This window comes from Dromiciops gliroides, chromosome 6 (assembly GCF_019393635.1).
Source record: "Dromiciops gliroides isolate mDroGli1 chromosome 6, mDroGli1.pri, whole genome shotgun sequence".
Taxonomy (NCBI): domain Eukaryota; kingdom Metazoa; phylum Chordata; class Mammalia; order Microbiotheria; family Microbiotheriidae; genus Dromiciops; species Dromiciops gliroides.
In genome coordinates, this window is record NC_057866.1 from 263,032,122 (window position 1) to 263,058,366 (window position 26,245).

At 42.6% G+C, this 26,245-nt stretch overlaps 1 protein-coding gene and 1 long non-coding RNA gene across 2 annotated transcripts in view; one reads left to right on the top strand and one right to left on the bottom strand.

The window, feature by feature from the left end:
* The window catches only part of DCK (deoxycytidine kinase), a 31,867-nt gene extending 12,765 nt beyond the window's left edge, over positions 1-19,102 (bottom strand). Inside the window, exons 1-4 of the mRNA XM_043971615.1 lie at positions 18,949-19,102; positions 7,828-7,943; positions 1,128-1,321; positions 382-529 (exon numbers count right to left, since the gene is read on the bottom strand). Of these exons, the coding sequence (XP_043827550.1) occupies positions 382-529; positions 1,128-1,321; positions 7,828-7,943; positions 18,949-19,039 (549 nt within the window). The 5' untranslated portion in view covers positions 19,040-19,102. The remainder of the gene's footprint in view (positions 1-381; positions 530-1,127; positions 1,322-7,827; positions 7,944-18,948) is intronic.
* A 355-nt stretch (positions 19,103-19,457) lies between these two features.
* On the top strand, positions 19,458-21,488 carry LOC122732933. Its single transcript, XR_006353659.1, has 3 exons — positions 19,458-20,808; positions 20,902-21,028; positions 21,440-21,488. It is a non-coding gene; the product is annotated as an uncharacterized LOC122732933 (long non-coding RNA).
* Positions 21,489-26,245: the final 4,757 nt, after the last annotated feature.

Here is a 26,245-nt window from a genome sequence, read left to right on the forward strand (position 1 = left end):
GAATTCCATGTTTCTGAAAGGACTGGAAAATGAGGACACATCATCCTCAGTCTATGGAATAACCAATGACAAAACACTGCTGCTGTTTGGTCGTATCAACTCTTTGTGACCCCATTTGGGGTTTTCTCGGAAAAGATACTGGGAAGGTTTACTATTTCCAGATCCAGCTCACTGTTCAGATGAGGAAATGGAGGCTTAAGTTAAGTGACCTGTCCAGGGTCATACAGCTAGTAAGTGTCTGAGGGCAGAGTTGAACTTAGGAAGATGAGTCTTGATGACTTTAGGCCCTGCCCTCTAACCACTGCACCACCTAGCTGCCTAGTAAAATACACTGGAATTCAACAGATTTGTAACTCATAGAAAAGTTTCTCTATATCTCACCTCTGGAGTGGCTCGGAGATAAATTATTCCATCTAGTTCAAGGCTCTGACCAAACTGGTTATTCATCCAGTCATGCCAATCTTGATAAATTGTCCACTCTGTTTCATTCATGCAATCAGATTCATATAAATTAGATGCAAAAATATACCTGAAAGGTAATAGATACATATCATCAACATGCCCCTCTTTGATAAAAGTCAGCTGCCAGTCACTTACTAGGCTAAGGGATGGTGGCCAGGCAGGCAATCCGGGCCACTCTAATGTGTCTGGTTCAAACAAGTTCAGGGAGTACCCGATACCATTCGAGTGATCAAGAAAGGGAAAGCGAGACTTGGAGAGCCAGAGAATCCGTGAGTGCTAGAACCCCTGGAGAAGATAAGGGTTCTGATTTGCAAAAGAGACATCATAAGATATCTTGGTAAAAATATAAAATAAGATATCTTGGTTCAAAATAAACAAAAGCAGATGAGAATTCTGTGATGGGGAAAGGGCTTTGCAGAACCCCCTCCAAAAAAAAATATCTGCACAAGAACAGGGGTCCTGCCCTAAGTTACCCCGGGATTCAGGGGAGAAAGGGAGTTATTAACCATGGGTCCTTATTATTAGCACCAAGTTGCTGCAGGCACAATCATCATTCATTACCTCTACATGCTCAATCTCTCCCAACCGCTTATAGTGCTGGTGTCTCAAAGAAGCTCAGCAAATTAACTGGCTTCTCTCCAAGGCTAATGAACCAAGCAGTGTACCTGTCACTGTACACGGAGCGCTCGAAGAACACCACCGGCTTCTCAGCCTCTTTGAGCTTCCCATTGAGAGTGGCGAGCTGAGCCCGTATTCTGCTCAGGCAGGCGTATGTTTGGAAGGTGAACGACCATCGCTCTGGTTTTTTATACATCATCTGCAGCACGTTTCCACCACTTTTCTGAGAAGTCGTCAGTTCCTATTTTAAAACAAGAAACTAAACTGAGCAGGCTTTTTAAAAATAAAATTCTCTCAAAAAAAAAAAAGGACAAAAAGAAGAAAATACGCTTCTTATCAACGCTAAAGCAGTTAAATTCTCACTGTGATCTTGTCTATTACAGTTCCCTAAGCTAAAGCTACCAGTTCCTTAGACTAGAGCACACAAGGTCAACTGAATAAGCACCTGTTCTGTACCAGACACTCAGTTAAACATTGGAAATATAAAGATAATAGGCCCTGCCCTCAAATAACTTACATTCTATCAGGGAAAAATAATGAGTACACCACCCAGCAAATACAAACTACACAATGCATACACAAAGTCATGTTGGGGACAGGAGAGCACAGTAGGCCCTGAAGGAAAGAGTATTCTAAGAGGTAAAAGTGAGAATTACGGGGCATTAGGCGTCGCAGTGGATAAAGCACAGCCCTGGATTCAGGAGGACCTGAGTTCAAATCCAACCACAGACACTTGACACTTACTAGCTGTGTGACCCTGGGCAAGTCACTTAACCCTCATTGCCCCCCACACACAAAAAAAGAATGCTTGTTAAGTGAGAATTAAACATGCCAGGCACAAAGAACTGAAGATCCTGCCCAAGCAGCTGGGCCCACAATGTCCAGCAGGGGCCAAAGTCCATCCCTTGTGGCCCCGCCTCAATGAAGGCTGATTAATTTCAGTTACCTACTATGACCATGTTCTTTTTATTGGCATTTATTCCAGGGCAGTGGATGCCCACCCTGTGTTCAGGCACACTTCCTCACTGTCACTCAGAAATTCCTTAAGGAATTCATTCCCAGCTTTGCATTACTATTTAATACAGACCATGACAAAGGCACACCTTTCACAAGCCAGATATTTAGGGACATTACGTAAGGCACTGAACACAGGAACGACTATAACTACCACCCATAATCCCTGTAATCTGCCTGTGGAAGCTTTAATGTAGTGATGGAGTGTCCCGGATTTCAGGAAGGAGAGAGGAACATTTCACTCACTCAGGCCACCTGGCATTTTGCAGCAGCATCACAACATCACTACACCTTTTGTAGTCCCTTAGACTTTATCTAGCATTTATGCTGAAACTTGTATCACGTGTCCAAACAAGGAAGGAAGTCTGGATAGAAGAGGGAGGGAGGGAGGAAGCAAGCAAGCATTTATTAAGCATCTACTATGTGCCTGGTAACTTGGCTAAATGCTTTACAAATTTTATCTCATTCAATCCTCACGAAACCCCTGGAAGGTAGGTACTATTACTACACCCCATTTTACAGATGAGGAAACTGAGGCAGAGGTTAAATGACTTGCCCAAGGTCACACAGCTAGTAAGCGTCTGAGGCCCCATTTGAACTCAGTTCTTCCTGACTCCAGGCTTAGCACTCTGTGCACTGTACCACCTAGCTTCCCTCTGTAAAGAGAAAAGTAAAAAATATACAGCAACTTTGCTAGATTTTAAAAATAGAATTACTGTGAACTGAAATAAAAAAGATCTATATTGTCAAGTTCCCCCTCATTGAAAGTAATATGTAGTATTGATTTTTTAAAAATTAAACAAAACCTACCCTGACAGCATATAATACTTAAGATATAACTGGGAAAAGTTCAGAGAAGAAAAACAAAAATGGAAGTTGGAGAAACTCGCATATGAGCATAGGCCAAAAAGATTAAAGGTTTTCAATCTGGAAAGAGGGAAATTGAAAGGAAATATAATTGAAATCCATCAGATCCTCAAGGAATATGACCTTCCTTAAGAAATCCCAAAGTAGGGGCAGCTAGGTGGCGCAGTGGATAGAGCACCGGCCCTGGAATCAGGAGTACCTAAGTTCAAATCCGGCTTCAGACACTTAACACTTACTAGCTGTGTGACCCTGGGCAAGTCACTTAACCCCAATTGCCTCACTAAAAAAAAAAATTTTAAAAAAAGAAATCTCAAAGTACTAGTAGTAGGGGGCTCAACATTAAGCTCACTGATCTTAATCAAAACTTTCTCAAAGGCAAAAAAGAAGGGGGCAGCTAGGTAGCACAGTGGATAAAGCACTGGCCCTGGATTCAGAAGGACCTGAGTTCAAATGCAGCCTCAGACCCTTAATACTTACTAGCTGTGTGACCCTGGGCAAGTCACTTAACCCTCGTTGCCTGGCAAAAAAAGACAAAAAAGAAGGACGAGCAGTTCAGCTTTCTCTTTTATCTATCAACATTACTCAAATAAAATCTTTTCTTGTCGAGCACCGTCTCCAAAGCTCTGCTCACTCTGGGTCACATGATGCTGGATTTGGAATCAAAGGCCCTGCGTCAGAGTCCTGTGTGACCTGAGGACTACTTATTTCCCCTCACTGGATCTGAGTTTTCTTGGGTCTAAAATATGAGGGGGTTGAACTAGCCCAGAAAGACATACTCTTAATTTCTTAAATACTGTAAACAAAAAATAAGTTGCACATAAAAGAATTCTGCAGTTTTACGCACACTCTCCTTTTTGTTTTATTCTGGAGAATTTTTTTTAAAGCTCATTAAATTCAATTTTCTGTAAGAGGTTTCATATCATAAATATGGATACTGTTCTTATAGTCTCTCTGGTCCACATCCTTTTTAGAAATCCTTCACTGGGGGCTTTCCTCTAGGTCTTTTGACATTAAGGAAATACCAATGCAGTATATACCTTGTTCTTGTCATGACTGCCCCCTCTCTGTGAGATCATAGACCCCTTATTTCTTTCATGATTCTTCTTGCCCAGTTCCTGGTAGAGCCTCTGCTCTACACCCACCATATAAGTGATGAAGTGTCTCTCTGCTGCTCTTTGGATGACTGACAATTTGGAGGGTTTTTTCCAGAGACTGAATTCCATTAAATAAAGAATATGTGTTAATCTTCAAACAAAATTATAACTTTCTTCAAAAACTTCAATATCAGAAAATCTTGTGAAAAATAGAAAACTTGATGTGAAAAAGTCTATAACCTTTTATAAAGCTGGCTTAGCATATTTAAAATGATAATTTGAAGGTATTCATATTTGAAGATAAATTAAAGGAAAAAGATATAATAACTTTAGTTTGCCAGGTTATAAAATAGAGGGCTCATTCATAAGGTGCAAGAGATTCTGAGTCAGTTGGAAATGAGATCCATGAAACCTTATATGGCTTCATTTTACAAAGAGATTTCTGAGACCACAGCAGAGATAACACATAAGAGCTGGGTGCTCCAGACGCAGCAGCCTAAGAATAGTCTGCAAGGGAAATAAAAGTGCCAAGTGATAGAGAGGAGAAAATTATCACCTTTATTTTGAATAGCAGCCTAGAAGAGTCAGAACTAGAAATCCTGAAAAGATCCTAAGGCACCACTTCGGAGGTGGAAGGATTAAGGGGCTTTTTTGTGTAATTAAGAGAAAGCAAAGTTTAGCCAAGCAGAGCTTCTAAGAAGTCGGTAACAAAAGTATCCAATTTCAATTCAGAGTTTTGAATTTATTTCAGTCCTCACTGAATAAATGAAAACTAGAATGAAATCAATATACAGACTGTTTTCTTCTTTTCTTTTTTTTTTTTTTTTTTGCGGGGCAATGAGGGTTTTAAGTGACTTGCCCAGGGTCACAAAGCTAGTAAGTGTCAAGTGTCTGAAGCCGGATCTGAACTCAGGTCCTCCTGAATCCAGGGCTAGTGCTTTATTCACTGTGCCACCTAGCTACTCCTAGACTGTTTTCTTAATAAAGAATTCTACTTTTGTTGGTAAATCAAAGAGCATAACGTACCTACTACAACCAAGTATGGTGGTAGGCACTCAGCCTACAAAGATAAAAAGCTAACAGTACTTGCCTCCAAGAGGTCAGTGGTTCTGGTGACATGCCTGCTTCTCTTATCTAAATCTGGCACCAGCTACTATAGAGTCCTCATCATTCAATTATCTCAGAGTCACTACCTGAAGCATAGGGATAGGATTTGGGTGGAATTCATTCACCTCCATATGGACAGCCTCGTATCCTGTGACACCCTGAATCTGTTAGTCAGTTACAAAATCATCACAGAGAACCTTTTAGGTGATCTATACTCTCTTCCCCTCCAGTACTGAAAATAACTGAGAGCTGACTGACAGCACGGCAATCTAATTGTACTGATCTTTTAAAATGTGGACAACACATGATCTTTGGGAATTTCCCCTTTGCTATAGATTCCCGCAGCTCCAGATGAAACCTAGTAAAGAGACACATATCTGCAGGTCATTCACTAAGAAAAGGTTAATGAGTGGCTTCGAAGGCCACTCGAGGACATGCTAAGCTGCCAGAGTGGATTTTCAGAGGACGGTGGGCTTATTAGCAGCCCACAAAGAGCTCGGCCTCCCTCTACACCCTGCTGCAGCTTTAAGGAGTTAGTTATGTAGGCTTCTAATGGAGTTGGGAACTCAAGACCAGTTTTCTTCCAACCAAGACATCCAGTACAGCGGAAACAAAGGCAAAACGCTCAGAGATTTGTAAGCAAAAAGCAGGATACGCAATAAAGGTCCTCAATAACTTGTGCTCCAGTCCTGAACAGCAACACCAGTTATAAAGTACGATAGGAAAATAAACTTTTCACATAAACATGGACAACACTGTAAGGTTTAGCTACTCATCCTAACCAGAGATAGTTAAAGGTGGTGCAAATGATTGCTCTGACCTTCCCATTGTGCATCAAAACTAGTAGGAACTTTACTGAGCACCTGGCCCTATTTCTGCCACCAGGTGGCAGGCAAAAGAACAGAGAAAATGAAGGTAACCAGGAAACTACCAGTTGTGTGAACCCTGGACAAGTCATTTAGCCATTTTCAGACTCAGTTTCCTCATCTGTAAAATGGGGATTAATAATAGCACATAACTCAGAGTTGCTATGAGGATCAAATGATCCTCTTCCTTTTTTTTTTTTCGGTTTTTTGCAGGGCAATGGGGGTTAAGATCCTCTTCCTTTTTCACATATGTGAAGTGCTTTGAAAACCTTAAAAATATAAATGCGAGTTACTGTTGCTGTTGTGCTGCTGTTATAATTCTCCCAGAGCTTAGCTCAGCGTCTCTGGCATGTAATAAGTGCTTTATAGTTTCTTATTGCCCTGCCTGGCCTTGTCTTGAGGAGAAAAGTGATGGGGACTAGGTTTACTCAGCAACCAATGGGATATAAAAGGCAAGAGAGGGTCTTCATTCTATTGGCTCTCTCATTGGCTTTGGATGCTGCTGACCCAACTTCCTCCTGAGCAAACTCTTTTCCCTTGGCTTTCTCTTGGTTGCCCTCCTGATTATCATTCTCCTTCAGCCAGTAAGGGTGGGGCATTGCACTGGGTCCTCCCTATTCTTCTCTTGGTGATATCAGCGGGTTCAATGATCATTTCTATGCACATGACTCCCAAATCTCTATGCATACATAACCACATAAACCACACTACTATGTTCACGATCTCTATATCCTGTCTCCCACATTATCAACTACTACTGGAGTCATTTTTTTTTAACCTAAATGTCCTATAAGTACCTCAAACATGTCCAAAACTGAATTGTTCTTCCCCCTAAACCCAGCTCTCTTCCATTTCATTTTTTGATAGTTCTCATTGATAGGAAATTTTTCCTGACCACCAGCCTAAATTTGCCTCCCCCTTACTCCTGGTTTTGCCATTTAGAGTCAAATAAAACAAGTGTAATCCCTCTTCCATTATCATTCGGGTTCTCCCACCCCCCTACGCCCTGGCAGAATAAAGTTCTCTAGTTTATTCAATCAACCATCACATGATAGGACGACCCTTCATCATCTTTGTTACTGTCCTTTAGACACCCAAAGTTTAAGGTATACTCATTTAATTTTCTGTTTGCATTTGAAATAACATAATTATTCCTGCCCTTCCCTCATGCCAGCAGCTGATTTTAAAAGAACTATCTTTCAGTGCTTTATCCTATTAAGATCTGAACAATTTAAGTTTCTACCACACATTTCTATTTTTAACTGTGGTATGCCTGGCCTACTTTTAATTACATAAAACTTAATAATTAAAAAGTTTCCTTCGTCTTCCAGAAATACAGTATTTATGACAAAATAGAAATTTATACTAAAGAAATCATCAAAAGATTTTACTATGTCGGGAAAACAAAATTTCATGGGTTTTCCCTCACTTTCTCCTCGGCAATACGAGAAAAATTACTCCCATGGAAATTCAGGAATTTCAACTTGAGATAAAAATAACATTTTAGTTATCATTAAAGCAGGGTTGAAAAATCAGATAAGAAGTTTAACTGTTGTTTAAAAACGAAACCCAACAAATAGAAAAAGTTTCTCAGAACACTCTTAGCACTTAGCATAGAGCCCGGCACACAGAAAAATGCTAGCTGACTGACTTTATTTGGAGTTAAATTCTATTTTACTGAGGAAAAAAAATCAAAAAGCACTGCTGTAGCTCTGAACTATAAGGTTATAGTTTCATTTGAATGCAAACCAAAGAAACACTGAGTCACCATATTCACCATTGAATAAGCAGTTTCATACCTCAAATTCATCTTGAGTGCTCTGAACATTGCACCACCTGGCAACAGGTTCAGGAACCACTTCCCAATCATCAGAGACTTGCTTAAGGATATTTACAAATGTTGACTTCCCTGCAGCTGTCAAAAGATAAAAGAATACAACAATCAGAAAGAAATGCTAAGAGCATTCATTAATACCTTTATAATTGTTCTTAAAATAAGGTATATCATAGTATACTTTAAAAAAAAAACAATTTCCAGAATTTTCCTTGGAGTTTTCAGATAAATCTGTAATAAGATAATGCAGATTTTTGTGGATTTGTAGTTTTGATTTTAAATGTAAAAGAACAAAAAGATGGGAAAAGTAAAGGTCTAGGTATCTGTGGCAGAAAGAGGGTACTCGTCAGTCATAGACTTATCTTCTAAGTCTTGGTAATTTAAGTTTGTGCCACTTCATTTATATTTTTAACTGTGATTCATACATAGTTATTTGGCCAACTGGCCAAGTTCACTTCTCTGAACAAATACTACAGTAATTTCTAAAAAGGACAATTTTGTTAACTCCAAAACCATTTACATATCTTTAACGTTTTAAGATGCCTTTTTAGATCCCTAAATATAATCCCTTCTCTCTCCTCCATAGACAATACGCACAAACAATATCCCACATCCACCTGCATGAATGCAAGGAGTGCATAGATTTTCTAAACTCTTTTTGTGGGTCTAATTTGGTCCAGGACTCAAAATTAACTACGAAGGAGAATTTCTGGAAATATTGAACTATTCTCCACAGAGTTCTACTCCAATACCCGGGCTTCTCCAGGGCTATGCAAGTGACACACAAGCTCTGGCAGGTCCCACCATCTTGTAGAAAGACTCAAAGCCTTTCTAGCAATAGATTATATCTGATTTTCAAGACTCGACCCAGTTAAATCCAGAGCAGTTCATGGGCAGAATGTTAGCCACTTGGTAAGAATTCTTCAACCCATAAAGAAAACTACAAAATAGTCCTAAGTCTTTTCCAAACCCTCAGGCTTCTCCAATAATGGGAGATCAGGGGTAGAAAAGGGAACATTGAGAGAATGACATAGTGTTTAGATCTTCCCTGAACAGTGTTGCTATCCTAAATATGAGATCAGTGTCCGGTTACTATTACTGGATGAACTGAATTGTATCAGTCTTGACAAGACAAAAAACAAAACAATACTGTAACCAAATGAAAAGGCGGGCCACAAGAAGTAAATAAAGAAGTTGGTGGTGTTGGTTATATCATTGAACCAAAAGTAGCAAAAAACATTTCATGGGACATTTGGTGATTTTTATGTTGATAAGAATTTAGAAAAATACCCCTATGAAAATGACTGCAGTTTATGTACTACTGTTTGTTGTAGTAAGAGTAAAGAGGTAAAGAAATTTCACAAAGAATTTAATGAAACCTTCCAAACTCAATCAATACGTTTTAATCCTGGGTGACTTCAATACAAAGGTGAACACGGGGAGGTGGAGAGAACCTGTGAAAAACATGGTACAGGAGTAAGAAATGAGTGAGGAATGAAGGGTCAACGGATTACAGATACTACAGAAACCTTATGCCCTAGATGTCTTAGAATCAGAGGCTCGTAACTTGTAAGTTTTAAGTTAGAAGTTGGAAGACATGGCCGGCCATCTAATTAGCCACTTCATTTTACAGATTCAGAAACTATAGCTCCAGAAGACTAAGTGACTTGCCCATCACCCAAGTAGTAGGTGGCAGAGACAGACAGAATCCAGATTTAGGTCCTTTAGAGGCATCTGTTGTAGACAGCCTTCTAAAGAACGTTTGCCACAAAGGGCAGAAGACTTAAGATGATAGTTAATAGGAATTGGGAGGATCAAGTAAGGGGTTTTTTTTGAGGATGGCAAAAATATGGGCCTTTTCGTTGGCAATGGGGGAAATGTTTTACTTAACTAAACATGTGTGTAAGAGGGGTTTTGTTTTTATGTCATTCTCAATTTGGGGGTGGGATTGAGCAGGAAGGAGAGAAGTTGATTTTTTCTGTAATTTTTTTTGAAAATGAAATTGGAATGACTCATTTGTGGTGTGGCAGTCATTTCTGAATTAGCAGACTGTGTACTGTCAGATAATTTACTTTTGGGGGGGGGGGGGGAATGAGGGTTAAGTGACTTTGCCCAGGGTCACACAGCTAGTAAATGTCAAGTGCCCTGTAAAAAAAAAAAAAAAAAAGGAAAAAGAAACTGCTCTCAGCCAATCTATTTAATTGGGAGCCTTAGTTTTTTTGGTTTGGGGTTGGGGGGGTGGGGCAATGAGGGTTAAGTGACTTGCCCAGGGTCACACAGCTAGTAAATGTCAAGTGTCTGAGGCCGGATTTGAACTCAGGTCCTCCTAAATCCAGGGCCATCACTTTATCCATTGCACCACCTAGCTGCCCCCTCAGCCAATCTATTTAAACAATTGCATTGAGTCTTTTAAAAAAAAGGAAGAAACAATGACAAAGACTATTATTAATTCCTAAGAAAATGTCTTCCAAGTAGGAGACTCAAAGTGAAGAAACTTCCTCTCCCAAAGCAGACCTGCAAAAGTTTGCAACTTAAGAGTTTTAAAGAATTGCCTGGGGAAATTGAAAGAATGTAAAATCAATTGCCACAATGATGAAACTAAAGGGGCTTAAAAACTATCTCTAGTGGCAGAGAGGTTGAAAAGCCAAGGGCAAGCACAGTTTGGTATAAAAGCTTGTTTGTAAAATCTTATAGTAGAGACTATATTGCCTAATAAAACAGTAAGAAGGAAGGAAATTGGAAGGAAATGTCAGGAGGGAAAACTTAACAAAATGCTCAATTAAGTAAAATCATCCCAAGAACATTTGAGGAGAAAACTGGAAGAAATGCAAAAATGCCAAAGTTTTGTCAGACTTTCTTGGATTTTCCTCCTCCTTGACCTCTCCTCCTACTCCTCTTTCCGGTGTCAGTGATTATTCTTTATCCTGGTTCTGCTCCCACATTTCTGACTACTTCTCTGGCCCCTTTGTTGGCTCTCAGGCCACACTGAGCCCACTCAAGGTGGGTGTCCCTCAAATCCCTGTCTCTTCCCCCCTCTATACAATTTCATTTATTGATGTCATTCGCTCCCATGGATTCAATTATCATTCCCTATGCGGAAGATTCTCAGTTGTGCTTCTCCAGCCCTCACCTCTCTGCTAGCCTCCAGTCTTGCATCTCTAACTGCCGATTGGACATCTCGACATGGATATCCAGTAAGCATTTGAAATGCAACATGCCCCAAACCGGACTCGTTTATCTTCCCCAGCATCCCAAGGTTGTCACCCAGGCTCACTATCTCAGTGTCACTGTCATCTCCTCACCATCTCTGCCTCCCCAGCTCCTCCATAGCCAATCTATTGCCAAGATCTGTTGGTTTTACCTTCACAACATGTCTTGCAAATGCTCCCTGCTCACCTCACACTGGCCCGCCGCCGCCGCCTGGTGGCTTTTTCTCAAGCCTCTCTCCACTACAATCCATCCTCTTGGTTGTCAGATTAAGTACAGATCTGACCGCATCAAATCCCTCTCCATCCAATAAACCCCGGTGGCTCCCTAACACCTCTAGGATCAAATGTCAAATCCTCTGCTTGGCATTCAGTCAAAGGCCTTCCACAAACCGGCTCCCTCCTACCTTTCCGGTCTTCTTACCCGTTCCTCATTCCCCACCACCTCCACTGATGGATGTGCAGTAGCGCTCCTAGTGCCCTTGCTGTTCCTCAAACAAGCAATCCCATCTCTGGGCTATGGGCAGTGATCTCCAGGCCCACAATCCTCTCCCTCCTCATCTCTGCCTCCCAGCTTCCTAGTCTTAGCTCATATACCATCTTCAACAACAAGCTTTTCCTCATCCCCCTTAATGCTATTGCTTTCCCTCTGAGATGATCTCAATTTATCCTGGATAAATCTCATTTGTACACAGTTGTTTGCTTGTTATCCTTCCCAGAAACGTGAGCGCAGTGAAAACTGGAATTGTGTTTTTGCCTTTCTCTGTATTCCCAGAGCTAAGAATAGTGCCTGCCACACAGTAGGCCCTTAGTAAATGCCTGATGAGTGATTGATAGTAAAGGTAACTTAATAAATGCTTATTGACTGACTCCATCAACCACACTGGTGCCACCACATAGAGACTAAACTTAGTCTCTGATATGCTCTATGTGAAGAAGTAAAAATGGTATGAAAGAAACCAAAGATGGGAATAGAAAACAGACAAGACCCACAGCTACAGAGGAGGTGAATGCTAAAGGGAAAACAATTTTAAGAAAACTTAGAGGAGGCAGCTAGGTGGTGCAGTGGATAAAACACTGGCCCTGGATTCAGGAGGACCTGAGTTCAAATCCAACCTCAGACACTTGACACTTACCAGCTGTGTGACCCTGGGCAAGTCACTTAACCCTCATTGCCCCACCCAAAAAAAAAAAAAAAGAAAACTTAGGAATTAATTCTCAAGATATCTCAAAGAGTGGAGGATGTTAAATGTTTTCTGGGGAAAAACCACAGACCCTATTACCAAAAAAAGGTAATCAAGGAAATACTGATAACTATGACTGATATAATTCATAACTAGTGTAATGATTGGAATGATGCCACCTACTGGAGACTTACTATAGGAAAGCTCCGCCATGAGGAAAATGCCTCAGAGGGCAAGGCCATGTGGCTTTTCCTTGCCTTCAGGAAGTGGCATTTGCTCATGGGTGCTGTCTATCAAGGCTACCAGCCAATCAACTTGAGGAGCCTCCTATTTTCTGGGAGGGGACAGGAAGGAGGAAAGAGAGCCTGGGAGGAGAGCTCTGTCTCTTTTGGGTTCCTGACTTGATGGTGGTGGTGGCGGCAGAGGACTTCACAGGAAATTTGAGGAAAGATAGGAATGCCAGGCTGTTGGAATTCTGTTCTCAATCTTTCTCTTTCTATTTTTCAATAAACCCTTAAAAACCTAAACTCGTTTTATCAGTGATTTTAGTCAGTTTCCCCCCCAAACTGGGGGAACAGATTAGAACCCACATTTAGAATCTTAAATTACACACTAGGTATTCACTTTCCCAACTCTAAAACCTACATATTTACGTAAAACATCACAGAACACTCAGAAAGCACTCAGAGGCAGCATGGAAAACTGTAAAGAGCTCTGAATTCAAAGTGAGAGTTCTAATCATGAATCTGTGACTTAGTGCCCTTGTGACCCAGGTCACAAGTCAGCTTACCTGCCAAGGCCTCATTTGTAAAATAAGGACTTTCATTGGACAAGAACAAAGGTGTCAAACATATCAAAGGGCCCACAACACTCCTGAGTGCCTCCAGAACCAGGTTAAAATGTAATTGAGATGGGGCAGCTAGGTGGCACAGTGGATAAAGTACCGTGGCCCTGGATTCAGGAGGACCTGGCCTCACTCACTTGACACTAGCTGTATGACCCTGAGCAAGTCACTTAACCCTCAGTGCCCCACCAAAAAAAAAAAAGTAGAGACTGAGATTCAGCAAAAGCTACAAATCAGGATTTGTTTGTTTTGTTGATTGTCTAGACTTGAAATGTTAATAATGCAGATTAAATTTAAAAGTATGTCATACACACACACACACACACACACACACATGTCGTAATCTGCACAATTAAAGTTCTTCATTCACTTGGTTTCTCTACTGGGGAGGGTTTGTCTGACCTTTTGAATAATTTTAGATCTTGAGGAGGCTCTGGTGTGGAGCATCTAGAACAGGGCTTCTTAATCTAACAATCCTGAGCTGGTCTGAGTAGGCTCCAGCACATCCCTGTTCTGCCTCTTGCATATCTTTAAAAAGCTTTTCTTACAGGGCAGCTAGGTGGCACAGTGGATAGAGCACCGGCCCTAGAGTCAGGAGGACCTGAGTTCAAATCCAGCCACTTGACACTTACTAGCTGTGTGACCCTAGGCAAGTCACTTAACCCCAATTGCCACCCACAGACACAGACACACACACACACACACACACACACACACACACACACACACACACACGTCTGTCCTTCCAGGCTTCTTTTTCTGCACAAAGTAGAAGGACATTTAAAGGAGTTTTTCTTTGGTCAACTCAATTTTTGTTTTTTTGTTGTTTTTTTTTTAATTTTTGCAGGGCAATGAGGGTTAAGTGACTTGCCCAGGGTCACACAGCTAGTTAAGTGTCATGTGTCTGAGGCTGGATTTGAACTCCAGTACTCCTGAATCCAAGGCCAGTGCTTTATCCACTACACCACCTAGCTGCCCCCAACTCAATTTTAAAATATATGTAAGTGGGGGCAGCTAGGTGGCGCAGTGAATAGAGCACCGCCCCTGGATTCAGGAGTACCTGAGTTCAAATCAGACCTCTGACACTTGACACTTACTAGCTGCGTGACCCTGGGCAAGTCACTTAACCCCAACTGCCTCATTTAAAAAAAAATATACGTTAAGTGCCTGTAATGTAACACATAGTGCTAGGTTCTTGGGAAGATACAAAGTTTAGATGAGACAGAGTATCTGCGCTCCAGGAGCATACAGTCTATCAGTGAGATAAGACACAGATACAAATAACCATCATACAAAATAACAAGATTAAGTGCATAAAAAACAAAGAAGGATAAGAAAAAGCTCCTCCCTTTTTCCTCCTCCAAAGGAAAATTCACAAAGAAAAAAAGAACCATAAAAAGGTGGCAATGAAGGAAGAGTTGAGCAAAGTGAGATGATTGCCCAAAAAGTGGAGTAAGACCCAGTTTGGAAGGAGAAGCCATTCTTCTGTTATTTTCTTGGCTACCTGTGGAATGGAAAGGAGGCTGTATTTGGAATTAAGAGACCTGAGTTCAAATCTTAACCCTGCTACTTATTCCCTGTATGACTTTGAGCAAGTCACATAATACCCCCAGGCCTTGGGTTTCCTCATCTCTATCACCTACAGGCAAGTATAATAGATGAGAGAAGACCAGAAGTGATCATGGATGACTGTGTTCTAGAGAACAAATAGATGATATTTAGAAGATGCAAAGAGCATAAAAAGAAGCACTGCAAATAACCTTCATGCTAATCAGGAGTGAAAAGAAGAGATGGTGTTCACAAGAAACCATCAAAAAATATATTTAAAACCAAAATTCAGGCCACCAACCAACTGGATTCTAAAAGCATTGCTCCAACTTCTAACACTAGGTTATTCTGCCTTCTCTTGATGCTGCCAAAGAGAAAGGATTGTTCATGCTGGTCACATCCTAAAAAGTGGAAGAAATGCTACCCTCACAACAGATTTGTAGCAGGGGAACAATACTTTTATTTTTCAGCTGGGCAAATGTCCGGCTTTTCAACCTTTTTTGGAACAAGCCAATACACTAATATTCTTTATGGAGGCAAAAAGGAACACAGCCAAGGATACTCGGGCAAAAAAATTGGGAAAAAAGTCATGGGAACTAAGAAGTTCCTAATGATTAGTGTTTTATACTGAGATCATTGTGCCAAAAGTCATTCTGCACAGAATACTAAGATCAGAGGCAGGAGGTGAACTACAAACAAAACATAATAGCGTTCTACTAAAGGGGAGCATGAGGTGAGGGGTTGTGTGAGTACAGAATTACAGTGACCAATTTAAAAAACAAGGTCTGGAAAGAAAGGCAGTAGGACTTGGGGTTACAGAGTTCTTTCTAGCCTGCAGAGGGAGGATTTCTAGGACACTGACAATTTACTGTGGGAACTAGACATTTCACAACTTCACATGGCCTCAGTTTCCTCATCTGTAAAAGTGACAAGATGAGAAAAACAATGACCTCTAGAGTGTGAATGAGAATCAAGTGAAAAATGTCTCTGGAAACTTTCAAAACCTGAGTAAGTCAAAAACACTGTTCTACAGTCAAAATTAACATTATGAAAGGTCTTGTCTCCTCTCTCCCATAACTTCATAGTAATATTAATAATTTGAACTGAGACTCAAACAACAATACCTTCAACTAGGACTTTACGGAATCTAAAAAGCACTCTGGGAAAAGATGTTTAAAATGAAAATGTTTTTTTAAAAAGGAATTGTAATCTGTGTTCAAGGAGGAAATACTTATACCAAATTAATGATGACTAGACATAGGAGATATAAAACACTTTTAAAAACTGCGAAGTACTTTTAGTACATGATCACATTTGATTGAAAGGCTATGGGGAAAGAAAAGGAAAAGATTAAAGAAGCAGAATGGAAGTGTAAAGGGGATTTAGAGGGGTCGGGTTTAGAGAGGTTTGTAAATAAGGCCAGACTAAATCTGAGGAGAAATCTGAGAAATTGAGTAAGAGGTCATTTTGAAGTGTTTAGAACTATGAAGAAGAGCAAAGATTGAATCTGAGGGAAAAGAAAGGTGGGAGAACCTGAAGATAAAATAAAGGAGCTGAATTGAAGGAGAAGGGTTCATTCTGAAGGAAGACTGTAGTATGGGGGGAAAGTGAACACAAGCCTCAGATGAATATATAACATAGTGGTATGAATTCATTAGTACAAAGTACATTAGTACAGTAGCACACTGAATAGTTCCAGACCTAGTGTCAAAGAAGACTCTTCTTCCTGAGTTCAAATGGGGCCTCAGACACTTACTAGTTGTATGACCCTGGGCAAGTCATTTAACCCTCTTTGCCTCAGTTTCCTCATTTAGAAAATGAGCTGGAGATGGAAATGGCAAATTACTCCACTATCTTTGCCAAGAAAGCCCCAAATGAGGTCATGAAGAGTTGAACATGACTGAAAAATAACTGAACAACAAAATTAATTAAATTAATTGATTTCTATAATAAACATTATTACAACTTTCTATATCTTAAAAAGCTTAATATGCAATATCTCTTTTTGCTGCAATCACTTGTTTTACACAATTATACACTCAATTCACAAGATTTTGAGACATTCTTTCGTCCATCATAAAACCATACATCACAGTGGATTCTAAACATACCTTTGACAAACAGTTCATTTTTCCAAGTCTAGCCTTGTTTTACAGCCTAAGGTTTTCAAGGGGGATACCTACTGCTTTTAAGCTATTCTCTACCCTAGAATATAATGAGAAGTTTGCTGTTTTTAGAGACAGAGGACCCGGCTTCAAACCCCAGCTCTTCAACTCTAATCCCAACTGAAGTCATGTCACCTCTCTTACTCTTCGTCTCTTAAACTAAAAAATTAAGGTTTGACTTATATGACCTCTATTTCCTGCTACAAATCTATTATTACCCTACAAGCCTACTTCTAGCCACAGGATAGAAAGGGGGGGGGGGGAACTGCTGAATGAATATTTTAACGATGAAACAAATAGGGCTGGGCCTGTTGGAGAACAAATTGACCTTTTCTAGCACATGAAGGGCGAAGCCTTAAGTTAGCTTTGTCTTTGAAAGAATAGATCAACTAGCAAGAATCGATATTCTTTGAATGAAGGAATGAATGCCCTACCAGGCAAAAATAAAATTTTAATTTATTTTTTAAATCTTTATTGGGTATTAATGAATGGATAGGGAGGGGCAGCTAGGTGGCTCAGTGGGTAAAGCACCAGCCCTGGATTCAGGAGGACCTGAGTTCAAATATGGCCTCAGACACTTGACACTTACTAGCTGTGTGACCCTGGGCAAGTCACTTAACCCCCATTGCCCCGAAAAAAAAAAAAAAAGAATGAATAGGAACCCAACCATCAAACGGGAAAGGAAATACATTAGGGTCCTAGGATCTAGAGTTAGAAGGGGCCTTGGAGATCAACCAGTCCAACCTCCTCATTTTCAGATGTGGAAACCGTTCCCCCAGAGATTAGATCACACAAGTAGGATAGTAGCTGAACTAAGAACTGATTATTCACCTCATTAGGCACAGGGATCAACATGAGTAAAGGCCCTGGAGTGGGGAAAGCCAGGAGTACAGTTATACCTTCCACATCAAAATTTTCCCCATCTCAGTTTGGATATACCATGGGTGGGCCTAAGAAGTTAAATGGGTATTTTAGGGAAGCTGCAGATGACACATGAAGGCCAACAGATAACACAGAGAAAGTTCAGAAATTCAGAAATGCATAAAATACATGTATAGCATTATATAATATCAACCCAAATTTTACTTTCAGGTACTGTAGACACCCCATAAAAGAGAAAGTTGAGTTTTCTTCTCTGATAGGAAGGAGAGCCAAAAAATTTAAAAGGATTTTCTGGAAGGGGGGGAAGGATGGGAAGCAGCTACGCCCCTAACCCCTAGAGATGGAGAAGAGCTGTGTTCAGGGACAGAAGCGAGGTAAAAAACGAAAGGCAGGGGCAGCTAGGTGGCGCAGTGGATAGAGCACCGGCCCTGGAGTCAGGAGGACCAGAGTTCAAATTCGGCATCAGACACTTAACACTTACTAGCTGTGTGACCCTGGGCAAGTCACTTAACCCCAATTGCCTCACCAGAAAAAAAAAAAACGCGAAAGGCAGCGCTAAGAATTAAAAACAAACAACAAATGCGCTCCCTCTGGTGAGTCCGAGCGTGAGAAGCCGGTCGACCGGACGCGTCTCCATGACAACCCCGGGCACGCCGCCTGCTCAGCTCCATTTTACAGACCAGGGAGCCGAGGCTCGAGCACATTAAGCAGCCGGCCCAGAGCGGGGGCTAATGAGCAAGAAAGAAGGAATGGGCTGAGTCACGCACTCCCTCCACTTAACACGCGGCGCCCCGAGAGCCGGGGGGGGGGGGGGGGAACGGGGGCAGCCCCGAGAGCCGAGGGGACAGTCGGGAAGACCCCGGGGAAGCGGCGGGAGCGCCCGGGCTGGAGGAAGCTTCGGGGTGACAGGCGGGGGGGTGAGGGGAGGACGCGGGATGCCCCCCTCACTGAACCCCAAAGGGACGGGTCACACACGCGCTGCTCCCGGGCCCCCAAAGCCGGCTCTCTGCGGGGCGCAGCGCCCGGGGCAGGGGCGCCATCGGACGAGGCCCCGGCACCCCTGGGAGTTACCACTTCCCCGCCCCCCGCCTCGGGGGATGTGTCCGGGCCGGATGAGGGTGAAGGGTCCGAGGGAAGCCCCTTGTACCCGGGGGATGGCTAATGGGCCCAGTGCTACTGCTCGCTCAGGACCCCAGTCTCCGCGAGCCTCGGTTTCCCCGCCTGTCAGGTCGGGGCGCGGCGGCGCCGGCTCCTCACCGATGTTGCCTTCGATGGCGATCTTCTTGATGCGGGCCCCGCCGGCGCCGATGGCGGGCGACGAGCAGCTCCTCTTGGGCGGGGTGGCCATCGCGTCTCTCCGGCGGCGGCCGCGGCTCTGACAGGGCGCGAGCGCGGGAGGCGCGGGAGGGAGGCGCGGGAGACGCGGGAAAGTCAGCCGCCCCGGCGCCGCGCCTCCAGCCGGGTTTGATTTTGGCGCCCAAGCGGGGGCGGGGAGATGACGTCATGTAGCACCTCCTCTCGCCCCGCCTCTCTGCGGACGCTTCCCTCGACCCCCAGGCCCCCCCCCCGCCGGCCTCAAACTCGCGCGTGCGCAGTCCGAACCTCCGTTTGCGTCAGTAGAGGCGGGGGTGGCGCTAAACGATCTCTCGCCACCGCCCCTTCGGCGGCCCCTCCCGCCCCGAGCACCGAGAAAGGCTGCTTGGAAGCGGCCGATTTCCGAGCGATCGATGGGCGCCAGCGGAGGGGCGCTCTCCTTGGTAGCTGCGGACGGAGAGGCTAGGGCGAGGGGCGGGAGCGGGGAAGGAGGGGCGGGGTCTCACCCCCACCCCCCCAGGCCCACCCCGGGCTGCGAGCTTGGATTAAGCCCGGGCTGTATGCCAAGTGAAGAACCAAAGGAACAGTCCCTGCCTTCTGGGAGCTGACACTCTAATGGGGAAGACCGGACTTAAAAAGGAGCTATTAGGGGCAGCTAGGTGGCGCAGTGGATAGAGCATTGGCCCTGGATTCAGGAGGACCTGAGTTCAAATCCAGCCTCGGACACTAGCTGTGTGACCCTGGGCAAGTCATTTAACCACAATTGCCTCACCAAAAAAAAGGGGGGGGGAGCTATTGAAGGAGAGGTAGCCTAAGGGTTGGTCATTGAACCCTCCCCGACTTCATTGGACGAATGGGGAAACTGAGGCACAGGCCCCCGAAATGAGTGGCCAAGGATCACACAGCCTGGGGAGGGTTTGAACCCTGCTCATCCGTCCTCCAAGTCACTAACCTCTGATTCTGTCCGAGGTTCAATATCCACTGCAAGCTGCAGGACAGCTGGGCACCCAAGACAACAGCTACTGAGCGGCTCCAGTGAGGAAGGCGCCCCCGAAACTGCCCAGGGAATACAAAGCCTTCCAGGATGAAGAAACTCCCCAAACTGTCCAGTGAATAAATAGCCTCCCAGGAGAAAAGTACCCCCAAAACTGTCCAGGGTATTCCTGGTATAGCCTGCCGGGAATAAGAACAATGAGAGCTCAGTTTCAAGTGTTTTAAGTTTTTGCATTTAGTAGACATAAGCTAAAAATCGGCCATAGATGCAGAATTCTCAAACTGAACTACGTATACAACATCTCCCTTTCCCCAATAGGCACTAGAACTGGAGGGTTACATCCCCATACCGTGGCTGCCTCCCCAGGTTTTAAGAACAACGCTGTGGGTCTAACTAAATGTGTCCACCAGTGAGTTCTCCATAAATTATCTGCTATTAGATGCTATTAGATATAATTAGCTGATGTATTTACTAAGATGGCATAAACTCTGTCTCTCTTTCTCTGTCTCTGTCTCTGTCTCTGTCTCTCTCTGTCTCTGTCTCTCTCTCTCTCTCTCTCTCTCTCTCTCTCTCACACACACACACACACACACACACACACACACACATATCAGTAGCTACAAAACATTCTCCTTCCTCCCAGCTCCCTCCCCCATAAATCAGGAGGCACTTCACTTCTGGTGAAGGTCAAAGAAGGAAGAAACTAAAGTGATTTTGTCACTGAAATATATCACAGAATATGTACACCTGTACCAAAAGAAGAAATAGATAAGGATTTGGGGAAACAGACCATAAAACTGAAAACTAAGGTATGACAAAGGCCTTTGATTGTCCAGATATTTGCTGAGCTACTAATAATTTCTTGACTTACCTTAGTTTTAATTTTATCTTTCCAAATCCAGAGAAATTAACAAGGGGAAATTCTATCCTGGAACTGATAATAACTCAGAGGAATTGATTACTGGAATTGAAACGATGGAAACCCTGTGAGGAAGTAACCGCTCCATTCTAGAGTCTGTAATAAAGAAGGTGAGTAAGTTTGGGCATGGTCTGACAGCCATTCTCAATTTTTGGAAAGCAGGTTTCAAAGGGTTCCAGGGAGGAACCCATGGAAGAAAAAGAATTTCAGAATGAAATTCTGAAGACACGTCCCAATAAGAAGGAACAATAAGATTTGTCTGAAGGGATCAGTGTGGATTCAAAAGGAAATTACCAACCAACTGAAGTTTTACACTCTAAAAGTGGGAGGAATGTACAGAAGATGGAAACAAGTCCAGGTAGCAGATGCTCCCAAATGAACACAATGCGACAGATGAATTCTGACAAGGGCAAAGTGATAACAATAATTATGGTGATGATGATGATAGCTAACTTTTATAGAGTGCTTACTATGTGCCAGGTACACCACTAAGCAATTTACAATTGTTGTTTGTCTTCCAGCACTCTCAGGTCAAGGAGAAAATATTGCAAGCTGCCAAAAAGAAAGAATTCAAGTACTGTGGAGCCCCGGTCAGGATAGCACAAGATCTAGCAGCTTCTACATTGAAGGACCAGAGGGCATGGAATATGATATTCCAGAGGGCAAAGGAATTGGGATTACAACCAAGAATCACCTACCCAGCAAAACTCAGCATAATCTTTCAGAGGAAAAAATAGGACTTTATTGAAAAAAAGGACTTTCAGGTATTCGTGATGAAAATACCTGAACCAAATGGCAAATTTGACTTTCAAATACAAGACCCTAGAGAACCATAAAAAATTGGAGTTGGGGGACATACCTGGGGTCATGCAGGGGATGACTGTCTTGTGCCTGAAGACGGGTTTTGGCTGGGATCCCCCCGGGTCCAGCGTGGATACTTTGTCCACTGTGTCACCTACCTGCCCCATGATGACATCTTTAGGTTAAATTGAGGGGTGAGGGGAATGCACTGGGGGAGGGGGAAGGGCAGAGGTGAAATCCTACTTGAAAGAAACAGGAAAAGGCTTATGGAGTGGGGGAAGAGATGGGAGAGGAGTAGGGCAATAAATGAGTTTTACACTCATCAGAAAAGGCTCAAAGACCATAAACTCTTCAGAGTTGCCTCAAGGAGGGACTAACACACAACCAACTGGACAAAGAAATCTACTTAATCTGGGCAGTAAATGAGCCTAACACTCATCAGAATTGGCTCAAAAACCTCAATCTCATTAGAATTGGCTCAAGCAGGAAATAATGTATACATTCAATTGGGTGGAGTAATCTCTCTAACCCTGCAGGAAAATAGGAGGGGAAGGGGATAAAGAGAGAGGGGCAAAAGAAGGAAGGGCAGAGTGGGGGAGGGGACAGACAGAAGCAAATCCCTTTTGAAGAGGGATAGGATGAAAGAAGATGGATAATAGAATAAACATCATGGAGAAGGGAATAGGATGGAAGGGAAACAGTTAACAATAGTAATCATGAAAAAGAGGAAAGAGGGAAAAATTGTACAAAAATATTTATAGCAACTCTTTGTGGTGGCTAAGAATTGAGAATCAAGGGAATGTCCATCAACTGAGGAATGATGGAAAAAGCTGTGCTGTATGATTGTGGTGGAATGGTCTTGTGCTATAGGAAATGACAAATAGGATGATCCCAGAAAAACCTGGAAAGACTTATGAACTGATGTATAGTGAAGTGAGCAGAGCTGGGAAGACATTGTGCATAGTGACAGCAGTATTGTTCAATGAGCAATTATGAATGACTTAACTACTCTCAGCGATGATCCAAGACAATCCCAAGGGACTAATAAGGAAGCATACTGTCCACCCCCATAGAAAGAACTGATAAAAAGAGCACTTGTGGATTGTACATATATAACCTGGCTGCTGTCTTGTAGAGGGGAAAGGAAAGGGAGGGAGAAAAATTTGCAACTCTAAATCTTATGAAAATGAATGTTGAAAACTACCCCTACATGTAACTAGAAAAAAAAATAAATGTTTGTTGCATAAAAAAAAAATTGTTGTTTGTCCTTCATTTTCAAAGAGGACCAGGGACATCACAGGTGACTTCTCGACTTGCACATGAATTAGATTGGAGTAAGGCAGAGGTGAACAAAGTCATCAGCCTCCCCCTCTCTTCTGGAGTCACAGAATTCCCTAGTTGAGGGTCAGGACAAAAGTCAGGGTGACTGGCTATGGGCCAGGATGCAGAGGATGACCTTGGTGTCTTCTATGGATGACCAAGCTCTATGCATTCCACAACACCTGCTTTAGCCACCTTCATGGTCATTGGAACAAATTATCCTCGTCTGCCCATTTCACCAGGGGAAGCCTTCACATGCTTAGGGTAGACATTCCCCTAACTCCCCAAGGGATTTGAGGACTCTTGATTACCCTTAACCTGATGCAGCCCATCTGCTAAGATGGTTTTGTCTGGGTGTGGCCAGGCATATCAGAGCTTCTTGGAGTCCTGAGTGGGAGTTCGGTGAATCAAGTGGATACCTGAGGGGCCCTGAAAAGGGCTCAGCAATCCCTCACATGAGAAGTGCTAGTCTTCCCTAAACACCCCATACACCCTGCTTTACAATGATTATCCTTACCACAACCCTGAAAGGTAAGCACCATTATTACTCTCATTTTACAGATGAGGAAACTGGGACAAACAGAAGTTAAGTGACTTGCCTAGGGTCACACAGCTAATGTCTGAAGCTGGATTTGAACTCAGATCTTCCTAACTCTAGGCTCAGTATTCTATTTGCTGTACCACCTAGATGTCTAGAGTATAGTGGGATTCTCATTTCCCACTATGGAAGCTCTTGCTCCTTGTACTTGCACAGATTCACATTAGGTTTTTTGACTGCTCTATTTTTTGTTCAGTCAGGCGCAACTCCTCATGACCTCATTTGGGGTTTTCTTGGCAAAGATACTAGAAATCTTAGCTAGATTTGAACTCAGGAAGATGAGTCTTCTTGACTTCAGCCCTGGAACTCTAACCACTATGCCATCCAGCTGCCTACTAAACTAGTAGAGAAGGGGGATATTGTCTTTTATTTTTTTTTTTGCAGGGCAGTGAGAGTTAACTGACTTGCCCAAGGTCTCACAGCTAGTACGTGTCAAGTGTCTGAGGCCTGATGTGAACTCAGATCCTTCTGAATCCAGGGCTGGTGCTTTATCCACTGTGCTACCTAGCTGCCCTGGGATATTGTCAATATAGTTCACTTAGATTTTAGCAAAGCTTTTGATAAAATGTACTATTCTTATAGAGAAAATTGAGATATAATTTATTAGGTAAATGTACATAAATTAAGGAGAAAACACAGAAGCTGCTCACTGCATTCATCTCAAGAGTTCATTTTGTATACTGCCTAACTCCTGTTATCTACTTCATGCATATGTCTCTGCTCCATCTGATGGGGTCTGGGCACCATTAACTTCTTCAAAATGCTAGCATATCACAGACTAATTTTTTTTTTAAGTGAGGCAATTGGGGTTAAGTGACTTGCCCAGGGTCACACAGCTAGTAAGTGTTAAGTGTCTGAGGTCGGATTTGAACTCAGGTACTCCTGACTCCAGGGCCGGTGCTCTATCCACTGCGCCACCTAGCTGCCCCACAGACTAATTTTTAATGTAGATAACATAATGTCATTAGCTGGATCTCATTTTTCTAGTGCTCCCACTATCAGATGGTTGCAGCATGTAACCTTCCTGAGCCAGATTCTGACAAACTACCTGATATTTCCCAATTATGCCTGTCCTGAATGGTTAGAAGACCGAATATTTTTTACATCAATACATTTTTACATTTATGTAAAAAAACTAAGCATTTCCATAACATAGTACATTAAAAAGCTGATTGTACATGAAACTGTAAACCTACTAAGTATAACTTACAAAAATACTTTCAAATATACAACAAAATTGTCATGTAATTTTTTTCTTTTTTGAGAATATCTATTTTCAAAGGGTTTATAAAAGTGCCAGTATATTTTTATTGTCTGAAATAACTAAATCTGGCCTCTCCTGGTCCTGGAACTGTTCATTTGTCTATATGTCAGTTGATTCAGGCACTTTGATAGCCTTAACTAGTCTATTTAAGAGAGTGTTGTGCCATTATGTAATTGCACCACTCAGCTGAGGGTCTCAGCTGCTGAGGACATGTGGGAGCATTTCATTTGATGCCTCATTCCAACTACAACACTTGTCTCTAGACCCAAATATCCTGACCCCATTCAATGGGACACAATCCGGTCTGATTTTGTGAATGAGTTTCCAATCTGCAAATTAGATAAAATCCCTCCCTCATTTAAAAAAAATGGAGATATATATAACCTATATCGGATTGCCTGCTGTCTAGGGGAGGGGGGGAGGGAGCGGAGGGAGGGAGAAAATTTTGAAATTGGAAATCTTATATAAACAAATGCTGAAAACTATCTCTACATGTAACTGGGAAATAATAAAATACTTTTATTTTTAAAAAAAATTGAGGCTGCAGACATGGAGATAATGGAATATACTTTACCCTGTTCCAGTTTGCAGACCAGCTGCTGTTTAAAATAATATCTCAGGATATATTTCAAATGCCTCTCCACTCTTTCTAGAGCCAACAGACTGACATTCAGTCACAGCATTGACACGACACCATTATTTGCTCTCTACTCAATTGAGATTTTAGCTGACAATTGTTGGGAGGCTACCACAAAGGAGACCAGATGTTCCATGCTCCTGCTCCGTCATTTCCTAATTTTCCTTCCATAGAGCCATTTAAAGCAACCAGATCTTCTGGTTGAGCATCACATTTGATTCTGCTCCTCACCATATCACTAAGAGAGCAAAGTGATAGTTGGCTCAGATCAGCTGATTCCTCTGGTTCCATTCCAGACTCACCGGACTGATGTCTGCTGGTACAACTAGTCGTAGCAGATTAATTCCCCACCCCACCCTCTCTTAGTATGGAATTACAGGGGCTCAATACAGGCTCTTTGGGGGAGGTGTAGTCATCTGTTGGCATTTTTAAAACTGTTCTGTCCAGGAGTTTGAGGGCACTTTTGGGGACCAGATCATTCTTACAGTGGAATGAGATGCACTTTAGGAGGAAACTACTGGATCTATTTTCTGCTAAGGAACCCATTTAGACTTATCCATGAGCTCTATGTCTATAGTCATGTTGGCTATTCCATCTTTGGCTGGAATGGAAGCCCATGAAGATTCCAAGGTAAGAATAGGGATTTTCCTGACATTCCCTGATTTTGTATTTAAAATTGAATTGGGGGGGCGGCTAGGTGGAGCAGT